The 27,009-nt window shown below is 35.5% G+C and overlaps 1 protein-coding gene across 2 annotated transcripts in view; it reads left to right on the top strand.

Annotated features, from left to right (window-relative positions):
• Positions 1-1,385: 1,385 nt before the first annotated feature.
• LRRIQ3 (leucine rich repeats and IQ motif containing 3) overlaps positions 1,386-27,009 on the top strand; it is a 213,574-nt gene continuing 187,950 nt past the window's right edge. For both annotated transcript variants that reach the window (XM_060142533.1, XM_060142534.1), the window contains exons 1-2: positions 1,386-1,634; positions 6,612-6,935. In XM_060142533.1, the coding sequence (XP_059998516.1) occupies positions 1,386-1,634; positions 6,612-6,935 (573 nt within the window). The remainder of the gene's footprint in view (positions 1,635-6,611; positions 6,936-27,009) is intronic.

The following is a 27,009-nucleotide window of genomic DNA, read 5'->3' on the forward strand; positions in this document are numbered from 1 at the left end:
TATTTTTTTCACATAGTTCATTGTTAACAAATATAAAATGCAGTTGAGTTTTGCATGTTGATTTTGTGCCCTTCAACTTTATTGAATTTTTAAATTAGTTCTAACAGTTTTTTGATGGAGTCTTTAAGATTTTCTGTATATAACATCAAGTCATCTGCAAACAAAGACAATTTTACCTCTTCCTTTCTGATTTTATTTCTTTTTCTTGCCTGATTACTCCAACTAGGATATCCAGTATTGTGTAGAATAGGAATGGTGAGAGTGGGCACTTTCTTTTCCCTGATTTTAGAGGAAAGCTTTCAACCTTTCATCATTGAGTATGATGTTAGCTGCAGGGTTATAATTTATGGCCTCTGTTATGCTGAATTGCAGTGCTTTTGTACCCACTTTGTTTAGAGTTTTTATTTAAGGATGTTAAATTTTTTCAAATGATTTTTCTGCATCTATTGATATGATCATATGATTTTTATCCTTCATTCCATTTATGAGGTTTATCACAGTGATTGATTTACATTGTTGAATCATCCTTGTAGCCCTTTATTGCCCCTTAATTTCATTTAGCTGCATTTATCAGCCTTTCTCACAAAGATGATCACTCTCCTAACTTGGGCATTTATCATTCAATGCTGTTCTTTATTTAACAACATCTTTTAACCAAAATTATTATACAAGGTATGTTAGGGTATAGTTTTCTCTTTTCTAAAAAATAAATTTATTTTTTTATTTATGGCTATGTTGGGTCTTTGTTGCTGCATATGGGCTTTCTCTAGTTGCGGCAAGCAGGGATTACTCTTCGCTGTGGTGCACGGTCTTCTCATTGTGGTGGCTTCTCTTGTTGCGGAGCATGGGCTTCTGTAGTTGCAGCATGCGGGCTCAGTAGTTGTGGCTTGCGGGCTCTAGAGTGCAGGCTCAGTAGTTGTGGTACATGGGCCTAGTTGCTCTGTGGCATGTGGGATCCTCCCAGACCAGGGTTCGAACCTGTGTCTGCTGCATTGTCAGACAGATTCTTAACCACTGCACCATGGGGGAAGTCTGAGGGGTATAGTTTTCTATGTTTGTTTTAGTTATATTGCCTAGAGGTGATGTTTTTATCCCAGCTATTTCACTGAATTTCATGTTCTTTAAGTATTTCAGGAAAAAGAAAGTTTTTCTTCCTTTTACTGATTATTTCATTGGTGAGAGAAATGATACATTTTTGAGTTATAATTATATACATGTTATATATTTAAAATGCTTTGGGATAGAAGGTTTTATGGAAATTATATTCTTAAAAATTTTAACTTTTCTACCCATTTGTTCTCACTGTCTATTAGAAAGTATTTTTTTCATATAGATTTATTTTTGAAAGTTGAAAAAAAACGTTCAAAATTTCCCATTTTTCCTAGATGTTTCATGGAACAGTCACAGAAGAGCTAACCAATCATAGAGAATGGAGTCACTATAATGAAAATATAATAGAAGATCAAAAAGATTTTGTTTTTGTGAAGTTCAGTGGCCTTCATTTAAAATCTATGGAAAGTTTTCAATCTTGTATCTCTCTTAGAGTGTGCATCTTCTCAAACAATTTTATTACAGATATTCGTCCACTTCAGAGTTGTATAAAATTAGTCAAACTTGATCTCCATGGAAATCACGTAAGCAATAGCCGTTTCAGTTATCTGCATATAAATGAAGTTGATACTTAATAAGCACTTATGTTATCTATGTACAGTATTTCTCCCAGGTAGTCTTATATGTGAAATATAAACAATTCAAAACTAAATAAAAAATATATATAAGCACAAAAATTTTAAGTATAAGCAAACATTTTTTATTTAAAATATCTAGACCAACAGTATGTGATTTGGTTTACTTCTTAAATCCATAGTCTTAAGACTGCTTCTTGACTTCTTAATTTTTTAATGATGTATAATTGACATATAGTATTACATTAATTTCAGGTATAAAACATAATGGTTCAATATTTGTGTATATTGCAAAATGATCACAATAAGTCAAGTTAACATCCATCACCAAAGAGTTACAATTTTTTCCTTGTGATGAGAACTTTTAATATCTGCTTTCTTAGCAACTTTCAAATATATAATCCAGTATTATTAACTGTACTCACCCTGCTGTATATTATATCCCCAGGACTCATTTATTTTATAACTGAAAATTTGTATCTTTTCAGCAACTTCACCATTTCACCCACCCCCTCTGTCTTTGAATCACCAATGAGTTCTCTGTATCTAAGTTTGGTTTTTGTTTGTTTGCTTTTTTAAATTCCACATGAGTTAGATCGTGTGGTACTTGTCTTTTTCTGTCTGACTTATTTCATTTTGCATAATGCTCTCAACATCCACCATTTTGTTTCAAATGGCATGATTTCATTCTTTTTTATGAGTCAGCAGTACTCCACTGTGTATACACACAAGATTTTCTTTACTTATTCATCTATAGATAGACACTTAGTTTGCTTCCACATCTTGGCTATTATAAATAATGGTGCAGTGAACATGGGGATGTATGTGTCTTTTTGAGCTGGTGTTTTCATTTCCTTGAAATAAATTCCTGGAGGTAGAATTGCTGGATCATATGGAAGCTTTATTTTGAATTTTTTTTTTTTTTATTGCAGTACGCTGTTGTGGTCTCTCCCGTTGTGGAGCACAGGCTCCAGACACGCAGGCTCAGCGGCCTTGGCTCAAGGGCCTACCCGCTCTGTGGCATGTGGGATCTTACCGGACCGGGGCACGAACCTGTGTCCCCTGCATTGGCAGGTGGACTCTCAACCCCTGTGCCACCAGGGAAGCCCTTTATTTTGCATTTTTTGAGGAACCTCCTTGCTGTTTTCATAGTGGCTGCACCAATTTACAATTGCACAAACACTGCACATGGTTCCCTTTTCTCCTCATCCTTGCCAACTTGTTATTTCTTGTCTTTTTGATAATAGCTATTCTAATAGGTTTGAGGTGACTGAATTTGTGGTTTTAATATGCATTTCCCTGATGATTGGTGATGTTGAGTATCTTTTCATGTACCTGTTGGCCATTGGATGTCTTCTTTGGAAAAACATTAACTTAGATCCTCTTCCCATTTTTTAGTTGGATTGTTTGGGTTTTTGCTATTGTGTGAATTCTTTATGTATTTTGGATATTAGCCCCTTCTCAGATATGATTTGCAAATATTTTCCCCCATTCAGTAGGTTGCCTTTTTTTTGGTAAGATTTATTTATTTTTGGCTGCGTTGGGTCTTTGGTTGCGGCACACGAGATCTTTGTTGAGCATGTGGGATCTTTCATTGTGGTACGTGGGCTCCAGAGCACATGGGCCTGTAGTTTGTGGCACATAAGCTCTCTAGTTGAGGTGCGCGAGCTCAGTATTTGTGGCATGCAGGTTTAGTTGCCCCGCGGCATGCGGGATCTTAGTTCCCTGGCCAGGGATCGAACCCACGTGCCCTGCATTGTAAGGTGGATTCTTTAGCACTGGACCACCAAGGAAGTCCCAGTTGCCTTTTCATTTCATTGATGGTTTCCTTTACTGTGCAGAAGCTTTTTAGTTTGACATCATCTCACTTGCTCAGCTTTGGTTTTTTTAGCCTTTGCTTTTGGTGTCAAATCAAAAAAAAATATTGCCAAGACCCATGTCAAGGAGCTTACCACCAATGTTTTCTTCTAGGTGTTTTATGGTTTCAGATTTTGTGTTCAAGTCTTTAATCCATTTCGAGTTAATTTTTGTGTGTAGCATAAGATAGTGGTCAAGTTTCATTCTTTCACAAGTGTCTGTCCAGTTTTCCCAACACAATTTATTGACAAGACTCTTCTTTTCCCTTGTATACTCTTGGTTCCTTTTTTGTAAATCAATTGAACATATATGTGTTGGTTTATTTCTGGGCTATCTTTCTGTTCTATTGACCTATGTGTTTGTTTGTTTGTTTTTAAATACCAGTACCATACTGGTTTTTTTTTTTTTTACTATAGCTTTGTAATATCCTTGAATTCAGGAAGTGTGAGGGCTCCAGCTTTGTTCTTTCTCAAGATCATTTTGCCTATTTGAGGTTTTCTGTAATTTCATACAAATGTTAGGATTATTTGTTCTATTTATGTGAAAAATGCCACTGAAATTTTGGTATGGCTTGTGTTGAATCTGTAGATTGCTTTGGGTAGTATCAACGTTTTAACAATATTAGTTCTTGCAATTCACAAGCACAGAGTATCTTTCAATTTATTTATGTCTTCTTCAATTTCTTTTCAATATGTCTTATAGTTTTCAGTGTACATATCTTTCACATCCTTGGTTAAATATATTCCTAGGCATTTTATTCTTTTTGATGCAGTTGTGAGTGGGATTGTTTTATTAATTTCTCTTTCTGATAGTTAATACTTAATGTGTAGAAAGTCAACATAATTTTGTGTATTGATTTTGTATTCTGAAATGTTACTGATTTTATTTATTAGTTCTAATAAATAGTTTTGCGCAGTATTTAGGGTTTTCCATATACAGGCATACTGCATTTTATTGGGCATCATTTTATTGCACTTCACAGATACTGCATTTTTTATAAATTGAAGGTCTGTGGCAATCTCACATTATCAGATGATGGTTAGCATTTTTTAGCAATAAAGTGTTTTTTACTTATGTACATTGGTATTTTTAGACATAATGCTATTGCACACTTAATAGATTACCGTACAGTGTAAACAACTTTAATATGCAGTGGGAAACCAAAAAATTTTTGTGACTTGCTTTATTGCAATATTTGCTTTATTGCAGTGGCCTGGAACTCAACACACAAAATCTCTGAGGTATGCCTGTATATCATGTAATCTGCAAAAAGTGACAGTTTTACTTTTTCATTTCCAATTTGGTTGGCTTTTGTTCCTTCTTCTTGCCTAATTGCTCTGTCTAGGACTTCTAGCTTCCAGTGCTATGCTGAATAAAAGTGGTGAGAGCGGGCGTCCTTGTCTTACTCTTGCTCTTAGAGGAAAATATTTTATCTTTTCACCACTGAGATTGATGTCAGCTGTGAGCTTGTCAGATATGGCCTTTATTATGTTGAGGTACAGTCCCTCTATACCCAGCTTGTTGAAAGTTTTAATCATAAATGGATGTTGAATTTTTTTTTAACATCTTTATTGGGGCATAATTGCTTTACAATGGTGTTTTAGTTTCTGCTTTATAACAAAGTGAATCAGTTATACATATACATATGTTCCCATCTCTTCCCTCTTGCGTCTCCCTCCCTCCCACCCCTCCAGGCGGTCACAAAACACCGAGCCGATATCCCTGTGCCATGCGCCTGCTTCCCACTAGCTATCTACCTTACGTTTGTTAGTGTATATATGTCCATGCCTCTCTCTTGCCCTATCACAGCTCACCCTTCCCCCTCCCCATATCCTCAAGTCCGTTCTCCAGTAGGTCTGTGTCTTTATTCCTGTCTTACCCCTAGGTTCTTCATGACATTTTTTTTTCTTAAATTCCATATATATATGTTAGCATAGGGTATTTGTTTTTCTCTTTCTGACCTACTTCACTCTGTATGACAGACTCTAGGTCTATCCACCTCATTACAAATAGCTCATTTTCATTTCTTTTTATGGCTGAGTAATATTCCATTGTATATATGTGCCACATCATCTTAATCCATTCATCCGATGATGGGCACTTAGGTTGTTTCCATCTCCGGGCTATTGTAAATAGAGCTGCAATGAACATTTTGGTACATGACTCTTTTTGAATTTTGGTTTTCTCAGGGTATATGCCCAGTAGTGGGATTGCTGGGTCATATGGTAGTTCTATTTGTAGTTTTTTAAGGAACCTCCATACTGTGCTCCACAGTGGCTGTACCAATTCACATCCCACCAGCAGTGCAAGAGTGTTCCCTTTTCTCCACACCCTCTCCAGCATTTATTGTTTCTAAATTTTTTGATGATGGCCATTTAGACTGGTGTGAGATGATATCTCATTGTAGTTTTGATTTGCATTTCTCTAATGATTAATGATGTTGAACATTCTTTCATGTGTTTGTTGGCAGTCTGTATATCTTCTTTGGAGAAATGTCTATTTAGGTCTTCTGCCCATTTTTGGATTGGGTTGTTTTTTTTTTTTGTTATTGAGCTGCATGAGCTGTTTGTAAATTTTGGAAACTGATCCTTTGTCAGTTGCTTCATTTGCAAATATTTTCTCCCATTCTGAGGGTTGTCTTTTGTGGATGTTGAATTTTGTCAAATACTTTTTCTATATCTATTGTGATGATCGTATGATATTTATCCTTCATTTTGTTAATGTGGAGTATCACTATAACATTGATTGATTTAACCCCTTAAGTTTTTCATGTAAGGAAAATATTTTATAAAAGTTTAAAGAGTTTGCTTATTACAAAGGGACTTTTATTGAATGGAGTATATATGTTTGTTTATTTAATTACACTAGTAATTACAGATACCTAGTGTATTTTGCTTTACCCCAGTCATCATTTGGGTAATTAGAAATTCTGTTTTTGCTTACTAATGAGAAATTTGCCATTTGGGAAAATATTGACCTATAGAAGATGTTTAATATTTTTCCTTTTTCAGTGTAATTCATGGAAAATTTATATTTGTATTTAACATATTATTATTAATGATATTTCAGATCAAGAGTCTACCAGATACCAGATTTTGGAGTGGATTGAAGAACCTAAAACTTCTCTATCTACATGACAATGGGCTTGCAAAGTTAAAGAATGTATGTATGTTATCTGCTTGTCCAAGCCTCATTGCCCTCACTATGTTTGATTGTCCAGTAAGCCTTAAAAAAGGATATAGACATGTTCTTGTCAACAGTATATGGTCTCTCAAAGCACTGGATCATCATGTGATTTCTGATGAAGAAATAATTCAGAGCTGGCATCTTCCTGAAAGATTCCAAACATATAACCACCGACTTTTCTTTAATTTCTGCCCTGCTTTGAAAAAGGTAATTGGCTTCATTACGGTTTCATTTTAAATAAATGTATAGAAGTAAAATTTTAGCTTCTAAATTCTTTACCTAAATTATATAAACCAGTATTTGTTATCATTTACATAAAATATAGTAAACTAGTGAATATATTAGGAATGTCTTATAACTAAAAAATTATAAAAGCCTATATGCCTACTGCTAAAAATTATTGAGTTTAGGATTATCAATTGTAGAGAAACAAATATTTGACTTTTTTGGGTCTCCATTATGTTTCGATAGCTTTAAGGAGGTATAGCTTACATACTGTATACTTCACCCATCTTACATGTATGATTCCATAATCTTGGTAAATTAACAGTGCTGTATAACTATCTTCACAATCCAGTGTTAGAAATTCCCACCACTCTACCAGTTTCCTTCCTTCCCATCTGCAGTTAATCCCCACTCCCAACTTGGTTCTAGGTAACCATTGATCTCTTTTCTGTCTCTATTAATTTGTTTTTCTAAATATTTTATAAAAATGGAATCATAGAATATGTAGTCTTTATCACCTGCCTTCTTTCACCTAGGGTGGTGTGTTTGAGCCTTATTCATGTTGTAGCATGTATCAGTAGTTTGTTCCTTTTGATTGCTGAGTATTATTCCATTATGTGAATATATTACATTTTCTTTGTTCATTCACCAATGGACATTTGGATTATTTCTAGTTTTTGTTATTATGAAAATGCTGCTGTAAACACCTACTTACATGTCTTTGTGTAGACATATATTTTCATTTTCTTTGGGTAGATACTTAGGAGTGCAGTTGCTGGGATGTATGGTAAGTTTATGTTTAACTTTTTAAGAAACTGAATTGTTTTCTAAAAAGTGTAAACCACTGATGCATGAAGTTTCCATTTTCTGTATGTCCTTGCAAACAGTATTTTCTGTCTTTTGCACTATAGACATTCTAGTAGGTGTAAAGGGTATTTCACAATGGTTTTAATTTGTATATCTCTAAAAAGTAATGATGATGATAAACATCTTTTCATCTCCTTATTAACTATGCATATATCTTCTTTGGTCCAATGTCTATACAAATTTTTTGCCCATTTTTAAAGTGGGTGTTTGTCTCATTATTGATTTGTAACAGCAGATATCTGGGTATAAGTCCTCTATCAGATAGAAGAATTGCAAATATTTTCTCCTAGACTATAGCTTGTCTTTTCATTTTCTTAATGGTCTTTTTTGAAGCAAAAAGTTTTGAGTTTTATGAAGTCCAATTTAGAATTTTTTGTTTTATGGATCATGCTTTTGGTGTTATATCTAAGAACTCTGCCTAATTCAGGGCTAAAAAATTTTTCTTTTATGTTCTAAAATTTTAATAATTATATCTCTGAAATTTATATCTATTTTTGATCTTGAATGAATTTTTTTACATGGTGTGAAGTAAGAGTCTAAGTTCATTTTTTGCATGTGGATATTCAATTATACCAGCCCCATTCCCCCAGTGAATTGCCTTGATATTTTTTGTTAAAGATCAGTTGGCCATAAATGTAAGCATTTATTTCTAGACTCTCAGTTATATTCCGGTGGTCTATATAGCTGTCCTTATGGCAGTACTACACAGTCTTGATTACTGTAGCTTTGTAGTTAAGTTTCAAAATAGGAAAGTGTGAGTTCTCCAACTTTGCTCTTCTTTTTCAATATTGCTTTGGCTATTCAGGGTTCCTTGCATTTACAAATGAATTTTAGGATCAGCTTGTCAGTTTCTACAATGATTCCTGCTGGGATAGTGATAAGTATTCCATTGAATTTACAGATCAATTTGTGGAGAATTACCATCATTATAATAGTATTCTTGTCCTTGAACATGAACTGTCATTTTATTTAAGTACTCTTTAATTCTGTCAGTTTTGTTGTTTTCAGTGTACAAGTCTTTCACTTAATTTTATAAAATTTATTTCTATGCATTTTATTTATTTTTGTGATATTATGAATGGAATCATTTATTAATTTCATTTTGGATTGTTTTTTATTAGCATATAGAAATACAATTAAAATTTTATTTAATCTGATATTCTGCCACTTTGCTATTCTCATTTCTTAGTTTTAGAAGTTTTTGGTTGACTCAGAATATTTGTTTTTTAATTGAAAGTGGATCTGTTTTTTTTTTTCCATATTTGAATGATTCCATTAGGAAATAGTTTATTTTTTTTCAATGTTTAATTCCAGGCATTTGATTATTATTTGGATTTTTAATGGAAGAGGATAAAATATTCAATTTCTAAATAGTTAACATGGTGACATTACATGTTCAAATCACCATTGTATGTTGACTTTTAAAATGTTGAAAGAAGTATTTGGGAAATTTGATATCTAGTTGGAGGTTACAAAATACTTAAATGGATAGACAAAAATAGAAGAAAACATGCTTCATGTCATATGAATATTAGAGCAAATAAGTCATGTAAGTATTCAAAATCAGTGGTTAATTCTGAAGGTGTTAGACAAGTCAGGTACATGATATAGAAAGTAAAGATGTATGTTTCAGAACAGTGCTTATAATATGTTGTAAGTATATATAATTCTACATATATAAACATTGAATATTGATGAAAAATCTAAAAGCATTTGAATATTAATCACATCTGAAAGGATATATAAACAATAAACAGTGATTATACATGGGAAGGCTGGAGATTAGAAAGTTGAAAGACTTTTTATAGCTGCATATGATTCTTTAAAAATTATGAGTATATTAATGATTCTATAATAATAGTTTAAAAAACGTAGGGAAATATAAAACAAGGCAGTATTTAAGTATGGTATCTTAACCAGGGCTCTAAAGGAAGAATTTCATTTAGGTATTCTAGTTGTGTGGTATGGTGTAATCAAAGGTAGGAACAGACATGACCCTTTTAAGGACAATCAAAATGACTGAGTTTTGTATAAGGAATTAGTTGGAAATTAGAGACGGGGGGGGGAGTACTGAAAAGAATCTTGGATGATATACTAAGGAGTTTAGACTTCTTAATAAATGTTATGAAGAGCTGTTGAAGTAGTTTGAGTAGGAAATTAAAAGACGTTCTGTCATAGTTGGTATCTATGAATAACTTGTTTTTATAAATAAAAAGTTTTTTTAAAAGAGATTAATCCAGATTTTACTAGCAGATTAATGGGGATTAAGAGACAGATGAGGGCAGAGAGACCAATTATTGTAGGCCAGAAATGATGTGATTAGGGTTGATACAGGAAGATAGCAGTGGCAAAGAATAAAGAAGACAGCATAAAGTAGAGGACAGACACTCTAGAAGCCATTGTGTCAGGCACTTCATGTATTTTATTCCTTCATTCCTTTATCAAATATGTATTGAGCACCTAATATGTGAGAGGGATTATTTTGGATTCTGTGGTAAATAATACTGACAAAGGTCCTGCTCTCATGAACTCCAGTGGAAACACATAGGGAATAAACTTGTAAGCAAAAAACAGTCAATCAGTCAACCATAGAATGTCAGATAGTGTTAATTTCTAAATAAAATAAAATGGTAACATAAGATGAAACGGGTAGAGATTTAGGCTAATACTTCAGCTAGGGTAGATGGGGAAGGACTTTCTGAAAAGTGTTTTATCTATTCATCATATCCTTTGATTTGGAAAGGTATTACTCTTATTTTATGGAAGAAAATTAAATATAGTGGGGTTTAGGAACTTATCTAAGACATCTAGACAGTCATGAAGGTGAGATTTCAGGTCTGTCTTGGTCTTAGTCCTACAATCAACATTACATTACAAAGGACCAGTACAAAGATTTGGCAAGATTTTTTAAAAAAATTGATTGAATGCAATAGGAGAAGAATAAGTGAAGAAAGACTCCTCTGGCATTTTGAACTTTGGGAATCAGTAATCAGGGAAATAAATAACCTAGTTAACAGAAATGGTGGCATTTGAAGAGTTTTGGTAGAAAGTTAAGTTTGGTCATGTTTATTTGAGGCAGGATATTGATATTGAGATATCAGCCAGGCATTGGAAATGAAGAAATAAAAATCAGAAATAGTGTTCTAGGTCTAAGATGTAAATCCAATAGTCATTTGCTCGAGCTCATAGTTGAAGCCAAGCTGTCACACAAAAATGTAGGGATCAATAAAGTCTAAGAGCTAAGGACAGAGCCTTAGAGTGCAGTCTCATTTTGTGCATAGAAAGCAGTGGAAATAATGAGGAAAACAGAGATTGATCCAATGACATAGGGGGAAAAACAGCGGCATGGTTTATTACCACTTAAGAGAAAAGAGTGATTTAAAATAGAATAATGTTTTTAAAGAGCCAATAAAAGGTAGCACTGATGCAAAACTATTTTGAAAGTCTTTTTGATAGTGAAGAGGTTATTACATCTTTGGAATTTCACTAACTTGTAGGGGTATATATGAAATTGTAATGGTTAATACGTGATTGCCAAGTATAGAAACTTTTCTGAGAAAATTTTGGACAAAGGAAACATAATGTCTTAACTGTAGACAATAAGATTAATGGAAAGCCTTAAAAAAAAGTGACATGATACTATAATGTATTTTTAAGCTGAGGGAAATTAGTTTTAATTTTTTAAAAAGAGGTTAAAAAGGGAATAATTGAAGAAAAATGTTGTGGAGAAAGCATTAATATAATGCATCACAACTGGAGTAAGCCTGAAAAAGATATAGGTACACCAAATTCCAGAAAAATTTTTATGAGTTGTAGAGATTTAAAGAAATCTATTTGAATAAAAGTTTTTCAGTTTACCTATAAATTTTTATTCATTATTTTTGATAGAAGCAATGTTCTTTTGGTTATTCGTTGATTATTGAAAGATTTTATTTAATTTATAGCAGTATAAACAAACACTTGAGAAAGTAATAAATGACAACCTATGGGGATATTTATTTAGTAGTGTTTGAAATACATTTTCAAAACATTTAGTTCCACTTATTGAGTATAAGAACGTTATGAAAACTGAACAATTATAATGAACCTCATAATAGTTCACACAATTTTTTCAGTAAGTATTATTCTTTTATCAGAAGGGCATGGACGTAGAAATTTAAGAAGTCTATGTTCATTCTAAAAGAACAAATTAATGTGATTAAAACTTGTGCCTGTTCCCTGGTGGCGCAGTGGTTGAGAGTCCACCTGCCGATGCAGGGGACACGGGTTTGTGCCCCGGTCCGGGAAGATCCCATATGTCATGGAATGGCTGGGCCCATGAACCATGGCCGCTGAGCCTGCGTGTCTGGAGCCTGTGCTCCGTAACGGGAGAGGCCGCAACAGTGAGAAGCCCACATACCGAAAAAAAAACAAAAACAAAAAACTTGTGCCCAGAAGAGGAGCTTCAAGATGGCGGAAGAGTAAGACATGGAGATCACCTTCCTACCCACAAATACATTAGAAATACATCTACATGTGGAACAACTCCTACAGAACACCTGCTGAACGCTGGCAGAAGACCTCAGACCTCCGAAAAGGCAAGAAACTCCCCACGTACCTGGGTAGGGCAAAAGAAAAAAGAAAAAACAGAGACAAAATAGGGACAGGGCCTGCACCAGTGGGAGGAAGCTGTGAAGGAGGAAAGGTTTCCACACACTAGGAAGCCCCTTTGCGGGCAGAGACTGCGGGTGGCTTCACAGCCGCGGAGGAGAGCGCAGCAACAGGGGTGCGGAGGGCAAAGCGGAGAGATTCCTGCACAGAGGATTGGTGCCGACCAGCATTCACCAGTCCAAGAGGCTTGTCTGCTCACCCGCCGGGATGGGTGGGGGCTGGGAGCTGACACTCAGGCTTCGGTCGGATCCCAGGGAGAGGACTGGGGTTGGCTGCATGAACACAGTCTGAAGGGGGCTAGTGCACCACAGCTAGCCGGGAGGGAGTCCAGGATAAAGTCTGGAGCTGCCGAAAAGACAAGAGACATTTTCTTGCCTCTTTGTTTCCTGGTATGGGAGGAGAGGGGATTAAGAGCACCGCTTAAAGGAGCTCCAGAGACGGGCGTGAGCTGCGGATATCAGCGTGGACCCCAGAGATGGGCATGAGATGCTAAGGCTGCTGCTGCAGCAAATAAGAAGCCTGTTTGCAAGTACAGGTCACTATCCACACCATCCCTCCCAGGAGCCTGTGCAGCCTGCCACTGCCAGGGTCCCGTGCTCCAGGGGCAGCTTCCCCTGGAGAACGCATGGCGTGCCTCAGGCTGGTGCAACGTCACGCCGGCCTCTGCCACCAGAAGCTCGCCCCGCACTCCATAACCCACCCTCTACCCAGCCCGAGGGAGCCAGAGCCCCCGAAGCTGCTGCTTCTTTAACACCGTCCTGTCTGAGCGAAGAATAGATGCCCTCAGGTGACCTACACACAGAGGCAGATCCAAATCCAAAGCTGAACCCCAGGAGCTGTGCGAAGAAAGAAGAGAAAGGGAAATTTCTCCCAGCAGCCTCAGGAGCAGTGGATTAAATCTACACAATCAACTTGATGTACCCTGAATCTGTGGAATACCTGAGTAGACAATGAATCATCCCAAATTGAGGAGCTGGACTTTGGGAGCAACAATATATATATATTTTTCACTTTTTCTCCTTTTGTGAGTGTGTATGTGTATGCTTCTGTGTGTGATTTTGTCTGTATAGCTTTGCTTTTACCATTTGTGCTCAGGTTCTGTCTGTCCAGTTTATTTTTTATTTATTTATTTAAAAAGTTTTAATAATTATTTCTTATTTTTTATTTTAATAACTTTATTTTACTTTATTTTATTTTTTTAATCTTCTTTCTTTCTTTCTTTCTTTCTTTCTTTCTTTCTTTCTTTCTTTCTTTCTTTCTTTCTTTCTTTCTTTTTCTTTCTTTCTTTCCTTCTTTTCTCCCTTTTATTCTGAGCTGTGTGGAGGAGAGGCTGTTGGTGCTCCAGCCAGGCATCAGGGCTGTGCCACTGAGGTGGGAGATCCAAGTTCAGGACACTGATCCACAAGAGACCTCCCAGCTCCACGTAATATCAAATGGTGAAAATCTCCCAGAGATCTCCGTCTCAATGCCAAGACCCAGCTCCACTCAACGACGAACAAGTTACAGTGCTGGACACCCTATGCAAACACCTAGGAACACAACCCCATCCACAGCACAGAGGCTGCCTAAAATCACGATAAGGCAACTGACACCCCAAAACACACCACCAGGCTTGGACATACCCACCAGAAAGACAAGATCCAGCCTCATCCACCAGAACACAGGCACTAATCCCCTCCACCAGGAAGCCTACACAACACACTGAACCAAACTTAGCCACTGGGGACAGACACCAAAAACAACACAAACTGCGAACCTGCAGTCTGCGAAAAAAAGACGCCAAACACAGTAAGTTAAGCAAAATGAGAAGACAGAGAAACACACAGCAGATGAAGGAGCAAGGCAAAAACCCACCAGACCTAACAAATGAAGAGGAAATAGGTAGTCTATCTGAAAAAGAATTCAGAATAATGATAGTAAAGATGATCCAAAATCTTGGAAATAGAATGGAGAAAATAAAAGAAACGTTTAACAAGTACCTAGAAGAACAAAAGAGCAAACAAACACTGATGAACAAAACAATAAATGAAATTAAAAATTCTCTAGAAGGGATCAGTAGTAGAATAACTGAGGCAGAAAAACGGATAAGTGATCTGGAAGATAAAATAGTGGAAATAACTACTGCAGAGCAGAATAAAGAAAAAAGAATAAAAAGAATTGAGGACAGTCTCAGAGACCTCTGGGACAACATTAAACACACCAACATTCGAATTATAGGGGTCTCAGAAGAAGAAGAGAAAAATAAAGGGACTGAGAAAATATTTGAACAGATGATAATTGAAAACTTCCCTAATGTGGGAAAGAAAATAGTTAATGAAGTCCAGGAAGTGCAGAGAGTCCCATACAGGATAAATCCAAGGAGAAACATACCAAGACACATATTAATCAAACTGTCAAATATTAAAATCAAAGAAAAAATATTAAAAGCAGCAAGGAAAAAACAACAAATAAAACATAAGGGAATCCCCATAAGGTTAACAGCTGATCTTTCAGCAGAAACTCGGCAAGCTAGAAGGGAGTGGCAGGGCATATTAAAAGTGAAGAAGGAGAAAAACCTTCAACCAAGATTACTCTACCCAGCAAGGATCTCATTCAGACTCGATGGAGAAATTAAAACCTTTACAGACAAGCAAAAGCTAAGAGAATTCAGCACCACCAAACCAGCTTTACAACAAATACTAAAGGAACTTCTCCAGGCAGGAAACACAAGAGAAGGAAAAGACCTACAATAATAAACCAAATACAATTTAAGAAAATGGTAATTGGAACATACATATCGATAATTACCTTAAATATAAATGGATTAAATGCTCCCACCAAAAGACACAGATTGGCTGAAACGATACAAACACAAGACCCATATATATGCTGTCTACAAGAGATCCACTTCAGCCCTAGGGACACATACAGACAGAAAGTGAGGGGATGGAAAAAGATATTCCATGCAAATGGAAATCAAAAGAAAGCTGGAGTATCAACTCTCATATCAGACAAAATAGACTTTAAAACAAAGACTATTATAAGAGACAGAGAAAGACACTACATAATGATCAAGGGGTCAATTCAAGAAGAAGATATAACAATTGGAAATATTTATGCACCCAGAATAGGAGCACCTCAATACATAAGGCAAATACTAATAGCGATAAAGGGGAAATCGACAGTAACACATTCATAGTAGGGGACTTTAACACCCTACTTTCACCAATGGACAGGTCATCCAAAATGAAAATAAATAAGGAAACACAAGCTTTAAATGGTACATTAAACAAGATGGACTTCATTGATATTTATAGGACATTCCATCCAAAAACAACAGAATACACATTCTTCTCAAGCGCTCATGGAACATTCTCCAGGATAGATCATATCTTGGGTCACAAATCAAGCCATGGTAAATTTAAGCAAATTGAAATCATATCCTGTATCTTTTCTTACCACAATGCTATGAGACTAGATACCAATTTCAGGAAAAAAAAATCTGTAAGCAATACAAACACATGGAGGCTAAACAACACACTACTTAATAACCAAGAAATCACTGAAGAAATCAAAGAGCAAATCAAAAAATACGTAGAAACAAATGACAATGAAAACACGACAACCCAAAACCTATGGGATGCAGCAAAACCAGTTCTAAGAGGGAAGTTTATAGCAATAAATCCTACCTTAGGAAATAAGAAACCTCTCAAATAAACTACCTAACCTTACACCTAAAGCAATTAGAGAAGAACAAAACAACCCCAAAGGTAGCAGAAGGAAAGAAATCATAAAGATCAGATCAGAAATAAATGAAAAAGAAATGAAGGAAATAACAGCAAAGATCAATAAAACTAAAAGCTGGTTCTTTGAGAAGATAAAAAAATGGATAAACCATTAGCCAGACTCAACAAGAAAAAAAGGGAGAAGACTCAAATCAATAAAATTAGAAATGAAAAAGGAGAAGTAACAACTGACACTGCAGAAATACAAAGGATCATGAGAGATTACGACAAGCAATTGTATGCCAATAAAGTGGACAACCTGGAAGAAATGGACAAATTCTTAGAAATGCACAACCTTCTGAGACTGAACCAGGAAAAAGTAGAAAATATGAACAGACGAATCAGAAGCACTGAAATTGAAACTGTGATTAAAAATCTTCCAACAAACAAAAGCCCAGGACCAGATGGCTGCACAGACGAATTCTATCAAACATTTAGAGGAGAGCTAACACCTATCCTTCTCGAACTCTTCCAAAATATAGCAGAGGGAGGAACACTCCCCAACTCATTCTACAAGGCCACCATCACCATGATACCAAAACCAAAGATATCACAAAGAAAGAAAACTACAGGCCAATATCATTGATGAACATAGATGCATAAATCCTCAACAAAATACTAGGAAACAGAATCCAACACCACATTTAAAGGATCATACACTATAATCAATGGGGTTTATCCCAGGAATGCAAGGATTCTTCAATATACGCAAATCAATCAGTGTGATAAAGCATATTAACCAATTGCAGGAGAAAAACCATATGATCATCTCAATAGATGCAGAAAAAAAAACTTTTGACAAAATTCAACACCCACTTATGATAAAAACACTCCAGAAAATAGGTGTAGAAGGAATTTACCTCAACATAATAAAGGCCATATATGAGAAACCCACAGCTAACATTGTTCTTAATGGTGAAAAACTGAAACCATTTCCTCTAAGATCTGGAACAAGACAAGGTTGCCCACTCTCACCACTATTATTCAACATAGTTTTGAAAGTTTTAGCCACAGCAATCAGAGAAGAAAAAGAAATAGAAGGATTCCAAATCGGAAAAGAAGAAGTAAAGCTGTCACTGTTTGCAGGTGAGATTATACTATAAATAGAGAATCCTAAAGATGCTACTAGAAAATTACTAGAGCTAATCAATGAATTTGGTAAAGTAGCAGGATACAAAATTAATGCACAGAAATCTTTTGCATTCCTATACACTAATGATGAAATATCTGAAAGAGAAATTAAGGAAACACTCCCATTTACCACTGCAACAAAAAGAATAAAATACCTGGGAATAAATCTACCTAAGGAGACAAAAGACCTGTATGTAGAAAATTATAAGACACTGATGAAAGAAATTAAAGATGTTACAAACAGATGGAGAGATATACCATGTTCTTGGATTGGAAGAATCAACGTTTTGAGAATGACTCTACTACCCAAAGCAATCTACAGATTCAATGCAATCCCTATCAAACTACCACTGGCATTTTTCACAGAACTAGAGCAAAAAATTTTACAATTTGTATGGAAACACAAAAGACCCCGAATAGCAAAAGCAATCTTGAGAAAGAAAAACGGAGCTGGAGGAATCAGGCTCCCTGACTTTAGACTATACTACAAAGCTACAGTAATCAAGACAGTATGGTACTGGCACAGGAACAGAAATATAGGTCAATGGAACAGGATAGAAACCCCAGAGATAAACCCACGCACATATGGTCACCTTATCTTTGATAAAGGAGGCAAGACTATACAGTGGAGAAATGACAGCCTCTTCAATAAATGCTGCTGGGAAAACTGGACAGGTACATGTAAAAGAATGAAATTAGAACACTCCCTAACACCATACACAAAAATAAGCTCAAAATGGACTAAAGACCTAAATGTAAGGCCAGACACCATCAAACTCTTAGAGGGAAACATAGGCAGAGCACTCCATGAGATAAATCACAGCAAGATTCTCTTTGACCCACCTCCTAGGGAAATGGAAATAAAAACAAAAATAAATAAATGGGACCTAATGAAACTTCAAAGCTTTTGCACAGCAAGGTAACCCATAAACAAGATGAGAAGACAACTCTGAGAATGGGAGAAAATATTTGCAAATGAAGCAGCTGATAAAGGATGAATCTCCCAAATTTACAAACAGCTCATGCAGCTCAATATCAAAAAAACAAACAACCCAATCCAAAAATGGGCAGAAGACCTAAATAGACATTTTCCAAAGAAGATATACAGATTGCCAACAGACACATGAAAGAATGCTCAACATCATTAATTGTTAGAGAAATGCAACTCAAAACTACAATGAGATAACTTCTCACAGCAGTCAGAATGGTCATCATCAAAAAATCTACAAACAATAAATGCTGGAGAGGGTGTGGAGAAAAGGGAACCCTCTTGCACTGTTGGTTGGAATGTAAATTGATACAGCCACTATGGAGAACAGTATGGGTGTTCCTTAAAAAACTACAAATAGAACTACCACACAACCCAGCAATCCCACTACTGGGCATATACCTTGAGAAAACCATAAATTAAAGAGTCATGTACCAAAATGTTCATTGCAGCTCTATTTACAATAGCTAGAACATGGAAACAACCTAAATGCCCATCAACCGATGAAAGAATAATTAAGATGTGATACATATATACAATGGAATATTACTGAGCCATAAAAAGGAATGAAACTGAGTTATTTGTTGTGAGGCGGATGGACCTAGAGACTGTCATACAGAGTGAAGTAAGTGAGAAAGAGAAAAACAAATACCCTATGCTAACACATACATATGGAATCTAAAAAAAAAAAAAAGCTCATGAGGAACCTTGGGGCAAGACGGGAATAAAGATGCAGACCTACTCGAAAATGAACTGTAGGATACGGGGAGGGGAGAGGGTAAGCTGGGACAAAGTGAGAGAGTGGCATGGACATATATACACTACCAAACGTAAAACAGATAGCTAGTGTGAAGCAGCCACATAGCACGTGGAGATCAGCTCAGTGCTTTGTGACCACCTAGAGGGGTGGGATAGGGAGGGTGGGAGGGATGGAGATGCAAGAGGGAAGAGACATGGGGATATATGCATATGTATAACTGATTCACTTTGTTGTTAAGCAGAAACTAACACACCATTGTAAAGCAGTTATACTCCAATAAAGATGTTAAAAACAAACAAACAAAAAACTTGTGCCCTATAACACAATGAAGCTGTCTAGAAGGAACCTGTTTATTCTTAACTGTGACATATAATTTATAGACTTTGGTTTTTTGGTGTCTAATTGGAAATTACTTATATCTTGAAGAAATGGGAAAACACAAGTACTTCTTCACTATATGAAACCAAAGTAGCTAGAAATTTGAAGTGCTTTTTAATCTAAAAATCTAAAAACATATAGTAGGGGATATATAGTTATAATTTTAAGATAGGAGTGATCTGGGCAAGGAATCAGTGCTATCAATTGGCATTGTTTTTTGATTGCATGTAATAGAAAGCAAGCTAAATGGATTTTATTTTTGTTGTGAAACAAAGAATTTAGAGGTAGGCAGTCCTTCTGTGTAGCTTCTCAAGGAAGTTGTGAAGGACCAAGCTTTATTCTAGCTTCCTGCTATGTATCTTTAACAAATGAACATTTTCCCTCATAGGAAGTGAGCTTTTTCATGTCCAGGCATGTGCTTACATCAGGCGGAAGGGGATTGTTAGGAACACAAAGCACATGTTAGCTAAGTCTACCTTTTTGTATTAGGAAAAGAGTAGCTCCTCTAGGTATTCCACCTGAAAGACTTCTACCACCAGAACTAGATCACATGGCTAGCATGAGAGAAGAGAATCTTCTATGATGAGTATTTTTACTTGGGCATATTTAATTCTTAAACAAAACCAATGTTCTATTTTTGTTGTTTTGTTTTATTTTTTAAATTTTATTGAAGTGTAGCTGATTTCCAATGTCATGTCAGTTTCAGGTATACAGTACAGCGATACAGTTATAGATACTGTATACAGTATGTATTTATATATATGTATAAATGTATATTCTTTTTCAGATTCTTTTCCCTTATTTCAAAATGTTGATTATAGTTCTCTGTGCTATACAGTAGGTCATTGTTGGTTATCTTTTCTACACATAGAAGTGAGTATATGTTAATCCCAACCTCCGATCCTCCCTCTTTCCCCATTGGTAACCATAAGTTTGTTTTCTTTATCTGTGTTTCATTTTCTTTGTTTTCTTTTTGTATTTTTTTTGTAAATAAGTTCATTTTTTTTTATTTTTTAAGATTGCACACATAAGCAGTGTATTTGTCTTTCTGTGTCTTACTCTGTCTGGCTTACTTTACTTACTTTACTTAGTATGATAACTTGTAGGTCCATTCATGTTGCTACAACTGGCATGATTTCATTCTTTTTTTATGGCTGAATAATATTCTACTGTATGCATGCATATATATATATATATATATATACACACACACACACACATACACACACCATATCTTATTCACTCATCTGTCAATGGAAATTTAGGTTGCTTCCATGTCTTGGCTGTTGAAAATAATCCTGCAGTGAACATTGGGGTGCATGTACCTTTTCAAATTATGGTTTTCTCCAGATATATGTCCAGGAGTGGGATTGCAGGAGCATCTGGTAGCTCTATTTTTAGTGGTTTAAGGAACCTCTATATTGTTCTCCATAGTGGCTGTATCAATTTATATTTCCATCAACAGTGTAGGAGGGTTCCTTTTCCTCCACACCAACTCCAGCATTTACTATTTGTAGACACTTTGATGATGGCCCTTCTGACCACAGTGAGATGATACCTCATTGTAGTTTTGATCTGCATTTCTTTAATAATTAGTGATGTTGGGCATTTTTTCATGTGCCTGTTGGCCATCTGTATGTCTTCTTGGGAGAAATGTCTATTTAGGTCTTCTGCACATTTTTTGATTGGGTTGTTTGGGGTTTTTTTTGATATTAAGGTATATGAGCTGTTTGTATATTTTGGAGATTAATCCCTTGTCGGTCACATCATTTTCAAATATTTTCTCCCATTCTGTAGGTTGTCTTTTCATTTTGTTTATGGTTTCCTATGCTGTGCACAAGCTCTTAAGTTTAATTAGGTCCGTTTTGTTTATTTTTGTTTTTATCTCCATTGCTCTAGGAGATGTATCTAAAAAGATATTGCTGTGATTTATGTCAAAGAATATTCTGCCTGTGTTTTCTTCTAGGAGTTCTTTGGTTTTACACATACCTTTTTGATCCATTCTGAGTTGATTTTTGTATATGGTGTTAGAGAATATTCTAATTTCATTCTTTTACATGTAGCTGTCCAGTTTTCCCAGCATCACTTATAGAAGAGACTATCTTTTTTCCATTGTATATTCTTGCCTTCTTTGTTGTAGATTAATTGACCATAGGTGCTTGGGTTTACTTTTGGGCTTTCTATCTTGTTCCATTGATCTATATGTCTATTTTTGTGCCTGTACCATACTGTTTTGATTACTGTAACTTTGTAGTAGAGTTTGAGGCCACGGAGCCTGATTCCTCCAGCTCTGCTCTTCTTTCTCAAGATTGTTTTGGCTATTCAGGGTCTTTTGTGTTTCCATACAAATTTTTAAAATTTTTGTTAAAATTCTATGAAAAATACCTTTGGTAATTTAATAGGGATTACATAGAATCTGTAGATTGCCTTGGGTAGTATAGTTATTTCAGCAGTATTGATTCTTCCAATCCTAGGACATGGTATATGTTTCCATCTGTCTGTGCTGTTTTCATTTTCTTTCATCAGCGTAGTATAGTTTTGGGAGTACATGTCTTTTGCTTCTTTAGGTAGGTTTATTCCTAGGTATTTTATTCTTTTTGATGCAGTGGTGAATGGGATTCTTTCCTTGATTTCTTTTTCTGATCTTTCATTGTTAGTGTAAAGAAATGCAACAGATTTCTGTGTATTAATTTTGTATCCTGCCTGCAACTTTGTCAGATTCATTGATGAGCTCTAGTAGTTTTCTGATAGCATCTTTAGGATTTTCTATGTATAGTGTCATTTCATCTTTAAAGAGTGACAGTTTTACTTCTTCTTTTCCAGTTTGGTTTCCTTTTATATCTTTTTCTTCTGTGATTGCCTTGGCTAGGACTTCCAAAGCTATGTTGAATAAAGTTGGGAAGAATGAGCATCCTTGTCTTGTTCCTGATATTAAAGGAAATGCTGTCAGCTTTTCCCTGTTGAATATGATATTAGCTGTGGGTTTGTCATATATGGCATTTATTATGTTCAGGCATGTTCTCTTTTTGCCCACATTCTGGAGAGTTTTTATAATAAATGGATGTTGAATTTTGTCAGAAGTTTTTTTTTATTGAGATTATCATATGGTTTTTATTCTTCAATTTGTTAATGTGGTGTATCACACTTATTGATTTGTGGATATTGAAAAATCCTTGCATCCCTGGGATAAATCCCACTTGATCATGGTGTAAGATTCTTTTAATATATTGTTGGCTTCTGTTTGCTAGTATTTTGTTGAGGATTTTTGCTTCTATTTTCATCAGTGATAATTGTCCTGTAATTTTCTTTTTTTGTGATATCTTTGTCTGTTTTGGGTATCAGGGTGATGGTGGCCTCTTAGAATGAGTTTGGAAGTGTTCCTTTCTCTGCAATATTTTGCAATAGTTTGGGAAGAATAGATATTAACTCTTCTCTAAATGTTTGCTGGAATTCATCTGTGAAGTCATCTGGTCCTGGACTTTGGTTTGTTGGGAGTTTTCCGATCACAGATTCAGTTTTAGTACTTGTAATTGGTCTGTTCATATATTTTATTTCTTCCTGGTTCAGTCTTGGGAGATTGTGCCTTTCTAAGAATTTGTCCATTTCTTCTAATTATCCATTTTATTGGCATATAATTGCTTGTAGTAGTCTCTTATGATCCTTTGCATTTCTGTGGTGTTGGTTTTAACTTTTCCTTTTTCATTTCTGATTTTATTGATTTGGGCTCTTTGGCTTTTTTTCTTGGTGAGTCTGGTGAAAGGTTTATCAATTCTTTTTTATCTTTTGAACGAACTAGCTTTTAGTTTTTTTGATCTTTTCTATTTTTTTTAACATCTTTATTGGAGTATAATTGCTTTACAATGGTATGTTAGTTTCAGCTTCACAACAAAATGAATCAGTTATATATATACATATGTTCCCATATCTCTTCCCGCTTGCGTCTCCCTCCCTCCCACCCTCCCTATCCCACCCCTCCAGGCGGTCACAAAGCACCGAGCTGATCTCCCTGTGCTATGTGGCTGCTTCCCACTAGCTATCTACTTTACGTTTGGTAGTGTATACATGTCCATGCCTCTCTCTCGCTTTGTCACAGTTTTCCCTTCCCCCTCCCCATATCCTCAAGTCCATTCTCCAGTAAGTCTGTGTCTTTATTCCTGTTTTACCCCTAGGTTCTTCATGACATATTTTTTTCTTAAATTCCATATATATGTGTTAGCATAAGGTATTTGTCTCTCTCTTTCTGACTTACTTCACTCTGTAGGACAGACTCTAGGTCTATCCACCTCATTACAAATAGCTCAATTTCATTTCTTTTTATGGCTGAGTAATATACCATTGTATATATGTGCCACATCTTCTTAATCCATTCATCCGATGATGGACACTTAGGTTGTTTCTATCTCCGGGCTATTGTAAATAGAGCTGCAATGAACATTTTGGTACATGATTCTTTTTGAATTATGGTTTTCTCAGGGTATATGCCCAGTAGTGGGATTGCTGGGTCATATGGTAGTTCTATTTGTAGTCTTTTAAGGAACCTCCATACTGTTCTCCACAGTGGCTGTATCAATTTACATTCCCACCAAGAGTGTAAGAGGGTTCCCTTTTCTCCACACCCTCTCCAGCATTTATTGTTTCTAGATTTTTTGATGATGGCCATTTTGACTGGTGTGAGATGATATCTCATTGTAGTTTTGATTTGCATTTCTCTAATGATTAGTGATGTTGAGCATTCTTTCATGTGTTTGTTGGCAATCTGTATATCTTCTTTGGATAAATGTCTGTTTAGGTCTTCTGTGCATTTTTGGATTGGGTTTTTTGTTATTAAGCTGCATGAGCTGCTTAAATTTTGGAGATTAATCCTTTGTCAGTTGCTTCATTTGCAAATATTTTCTCCCATTCTGAGGGTTGTCTTTTGGTCTTGTTTATGGTTTCCTTTGCTGTGCAAAAGCTTTGAAGTTTCATTAGGTCCCATTTGTTTATTTTTGTTTTTATTTCCATTTCTCTAGGAGGTGGGTCAAAGAGGATCTTGCTGTGATTTATGTCATAGAGTGTTCTTACTATGTTTTCCTCTAAGAGTTTGATAGTGTCTGGCCTTACATTTAGGTCTTTAATCCATTTTGAGCTTATTTTTGTGTATGGTGTTAGGGAGTGATCTAATCTCATACTTTTACATGTAGCTGTCCAGTTTTCCCAGCACCACTTATTGAAGAGGCTGTACTTTCTCCACTGTACATTCCTGCCTCCTTTATCAAAGATAAGGTGAGCATATGTGCGTGGGTTTATCTCTGGGCTTTCAACCCTGTTCCATTGATCTATATTTCTGTTTTTGTAACAGTACCATACTGTCTTGATGACTGTAGCTTTGTAGTATAGTCTGAAGTCAGGAAGCCTGATTTCTCCAGCTCCGTTTTTCATTCTCAAGATTGCTTTTGCTATTCGGGGTCTTTTGTGTTTCCATACAAATTGTGAAATTTTTTGTTCTAGTTCTGTGAAAAATGCCAGTGGTAGTTTGATAGGTATTGCATTGAATCTGTAGATTGCTTTGGGTAGTAGAGTCATTTTCACAATGTTGATTCTTCCAATCCAAGAACATGGTATACCTCTCCATCTATTTGTATCATCTTTAATTTCTTTCATCAGTGTCTTATAATTTTCTGCATACAGGTCTTTTGTCTCCTTAGGTAGGTTTATTCCTAGATATTTTATTCTTTTTTGTTGCATGGTAAATGGGAGTGTTTTCTTGATTTCACTTTCAGATTTTTCATCCTTAGTGTATAGGAATGCCAGAGATTTCTGTGCATTAGTTTTGTATCCTGCTACTTTACCAAATTCATTGATTAGCTCTAGTAGTTTTCTGGTAGCATCTTTAGGATTCTCTATGTATAGTATCATGTCATGTGCAAATAGTGACAGCTTTACTTCTTCTTTTCCGATTTGGATTCCTTTTATTTCCTTTTCTTCTCTGATTGCTGTGGCTAAAACTTCCAAAACTATGTTGAATAAGAGTGGTGAGAGTGGGCAGCCTTGTGTTTTTCCTGATCTTAGTGGAAATGCTTTCAGTTTTTCACCATTGAGGACAATGTTGGCTGTGGGTTTGTCATATATGGCCTTTATTATGTTGAGGAAAGTTCCCTCTATGCCTACTTCCTGCAGGGTTTTTATCATAAATGGGTGTTGAATTTTGTCAAAAGCTTTCTCTGCATCTATTGAGATGATCATATGGTTTTCTCCTTCAGTTTGTTAATATGGTGTATCACGTTGATTGATTTGTGTATATTGAAGTATCCTTGCATTCCTGGAATAAACCCCACTTGATCATGGTGTATGATCCATTTAATGTGCTGTTGGATTCTGTCTGCTACTATTTTGTTGAGGATTTTTGCATCTATGTTCATCAGTGATATTGGCCTGTAGTTTTCTTTCTTCATGACATCCTTGTCTGGTTTTGGTATCATGGTGATGGTGGCCTCGTAGAATGAGTTGGGGAGTGTTCCTCCCTCTGCTATATTTTGGAAGAGTTTGAGAAGGATAGGTGTTAGCTCTTCTCTAAATGTTTGTTAGAATTCGCCTGTGAAGCCATGTGGTCCTGGGCTTTTGTTTGTTGGAAGATTTTTAATCACAGTTTCAATTTCATTGCTTGTGATTGGTCTGTTCATATTTTCTATTTCTTCCTGATTCAGTCTTGGCAGTTTGTGCATTTCTAAGAATTTGTCCATTTCTTCCAGATTGTCCATTTTATTGGCATAGAGTTGCTTGTAGTAATCTCTCATGATATTTTTTATTTCTGCAGTGTCCGTTGTTACTTCTTCTTTTTCATTTCTAATTCTATTTATTTGAGTCTTCTCTCTTTTTTTCTTGATGAGTCTGGCTCATGGTTTATCTATTTTGTTTACCTTCTCAAAGAACCAGCTTTTAGTTTTATTTATCTTTGCTGTTGTTTCCTTCATTTCTTTTTCATTTATTTCTGATCTGATTTTTATGCTTTCTTTCCTTCTGCTTATTTTGGGTTTTGATGGTTCTTCTTTCTCTACTTGCTTTAGGTGTAACATTAGGTTGTTTATTTGAGATTTTTCTTATTACCTGATATGCAATTGTATTGCTATAAACTTCTTTCCTTCCACAGATTTTGAATTGTCATGTTTTCATTTTCATTTGTCTATGGGTATTTTTTGATTTCCTGTTGGATTTCTTCAGTGATTCGTTGTTTGTTTAGTAGCATATTGTTTAGCCTTCACTTTTGTATGGGTTTTTTTTCAGTTTTTTTTCTCATAGTTGATTTCTAATTTCACTTTTCTTAAATTTACTGAGGCTTGCTTTGTGGCTCAGCATGTGATCTATCTTGGAGAATGTTCCATTGTTCCATGTACACTTGAGAAGGATGTGTATTCTGCTGCTTTCTCCTTTTATGTTTTGTTAATATTTGCCTTATATATTGATGTGCTCCTATGTTGGATGCATATATATTTACAATTGTTATATCTTCTTGGATTGATCCCTTGATCATTATGTAGTGTC

This window comes from Lagenorhynchus albirostris, chromosome 2, assembly GCF_949774975.1.
Source record: "Lagenorhynchus albirostris chromosome 2, mLagAlb1.1, whole genome shotgun sequence".
Classification (NCBI taxonomy): domain Eukaryota; kingdom Metazoa; phylum Chordata; class Mammalia; order Artiodactyla; family Delphinidae; genus Lagenorhynchus; species Lagenorhynchus albirostris.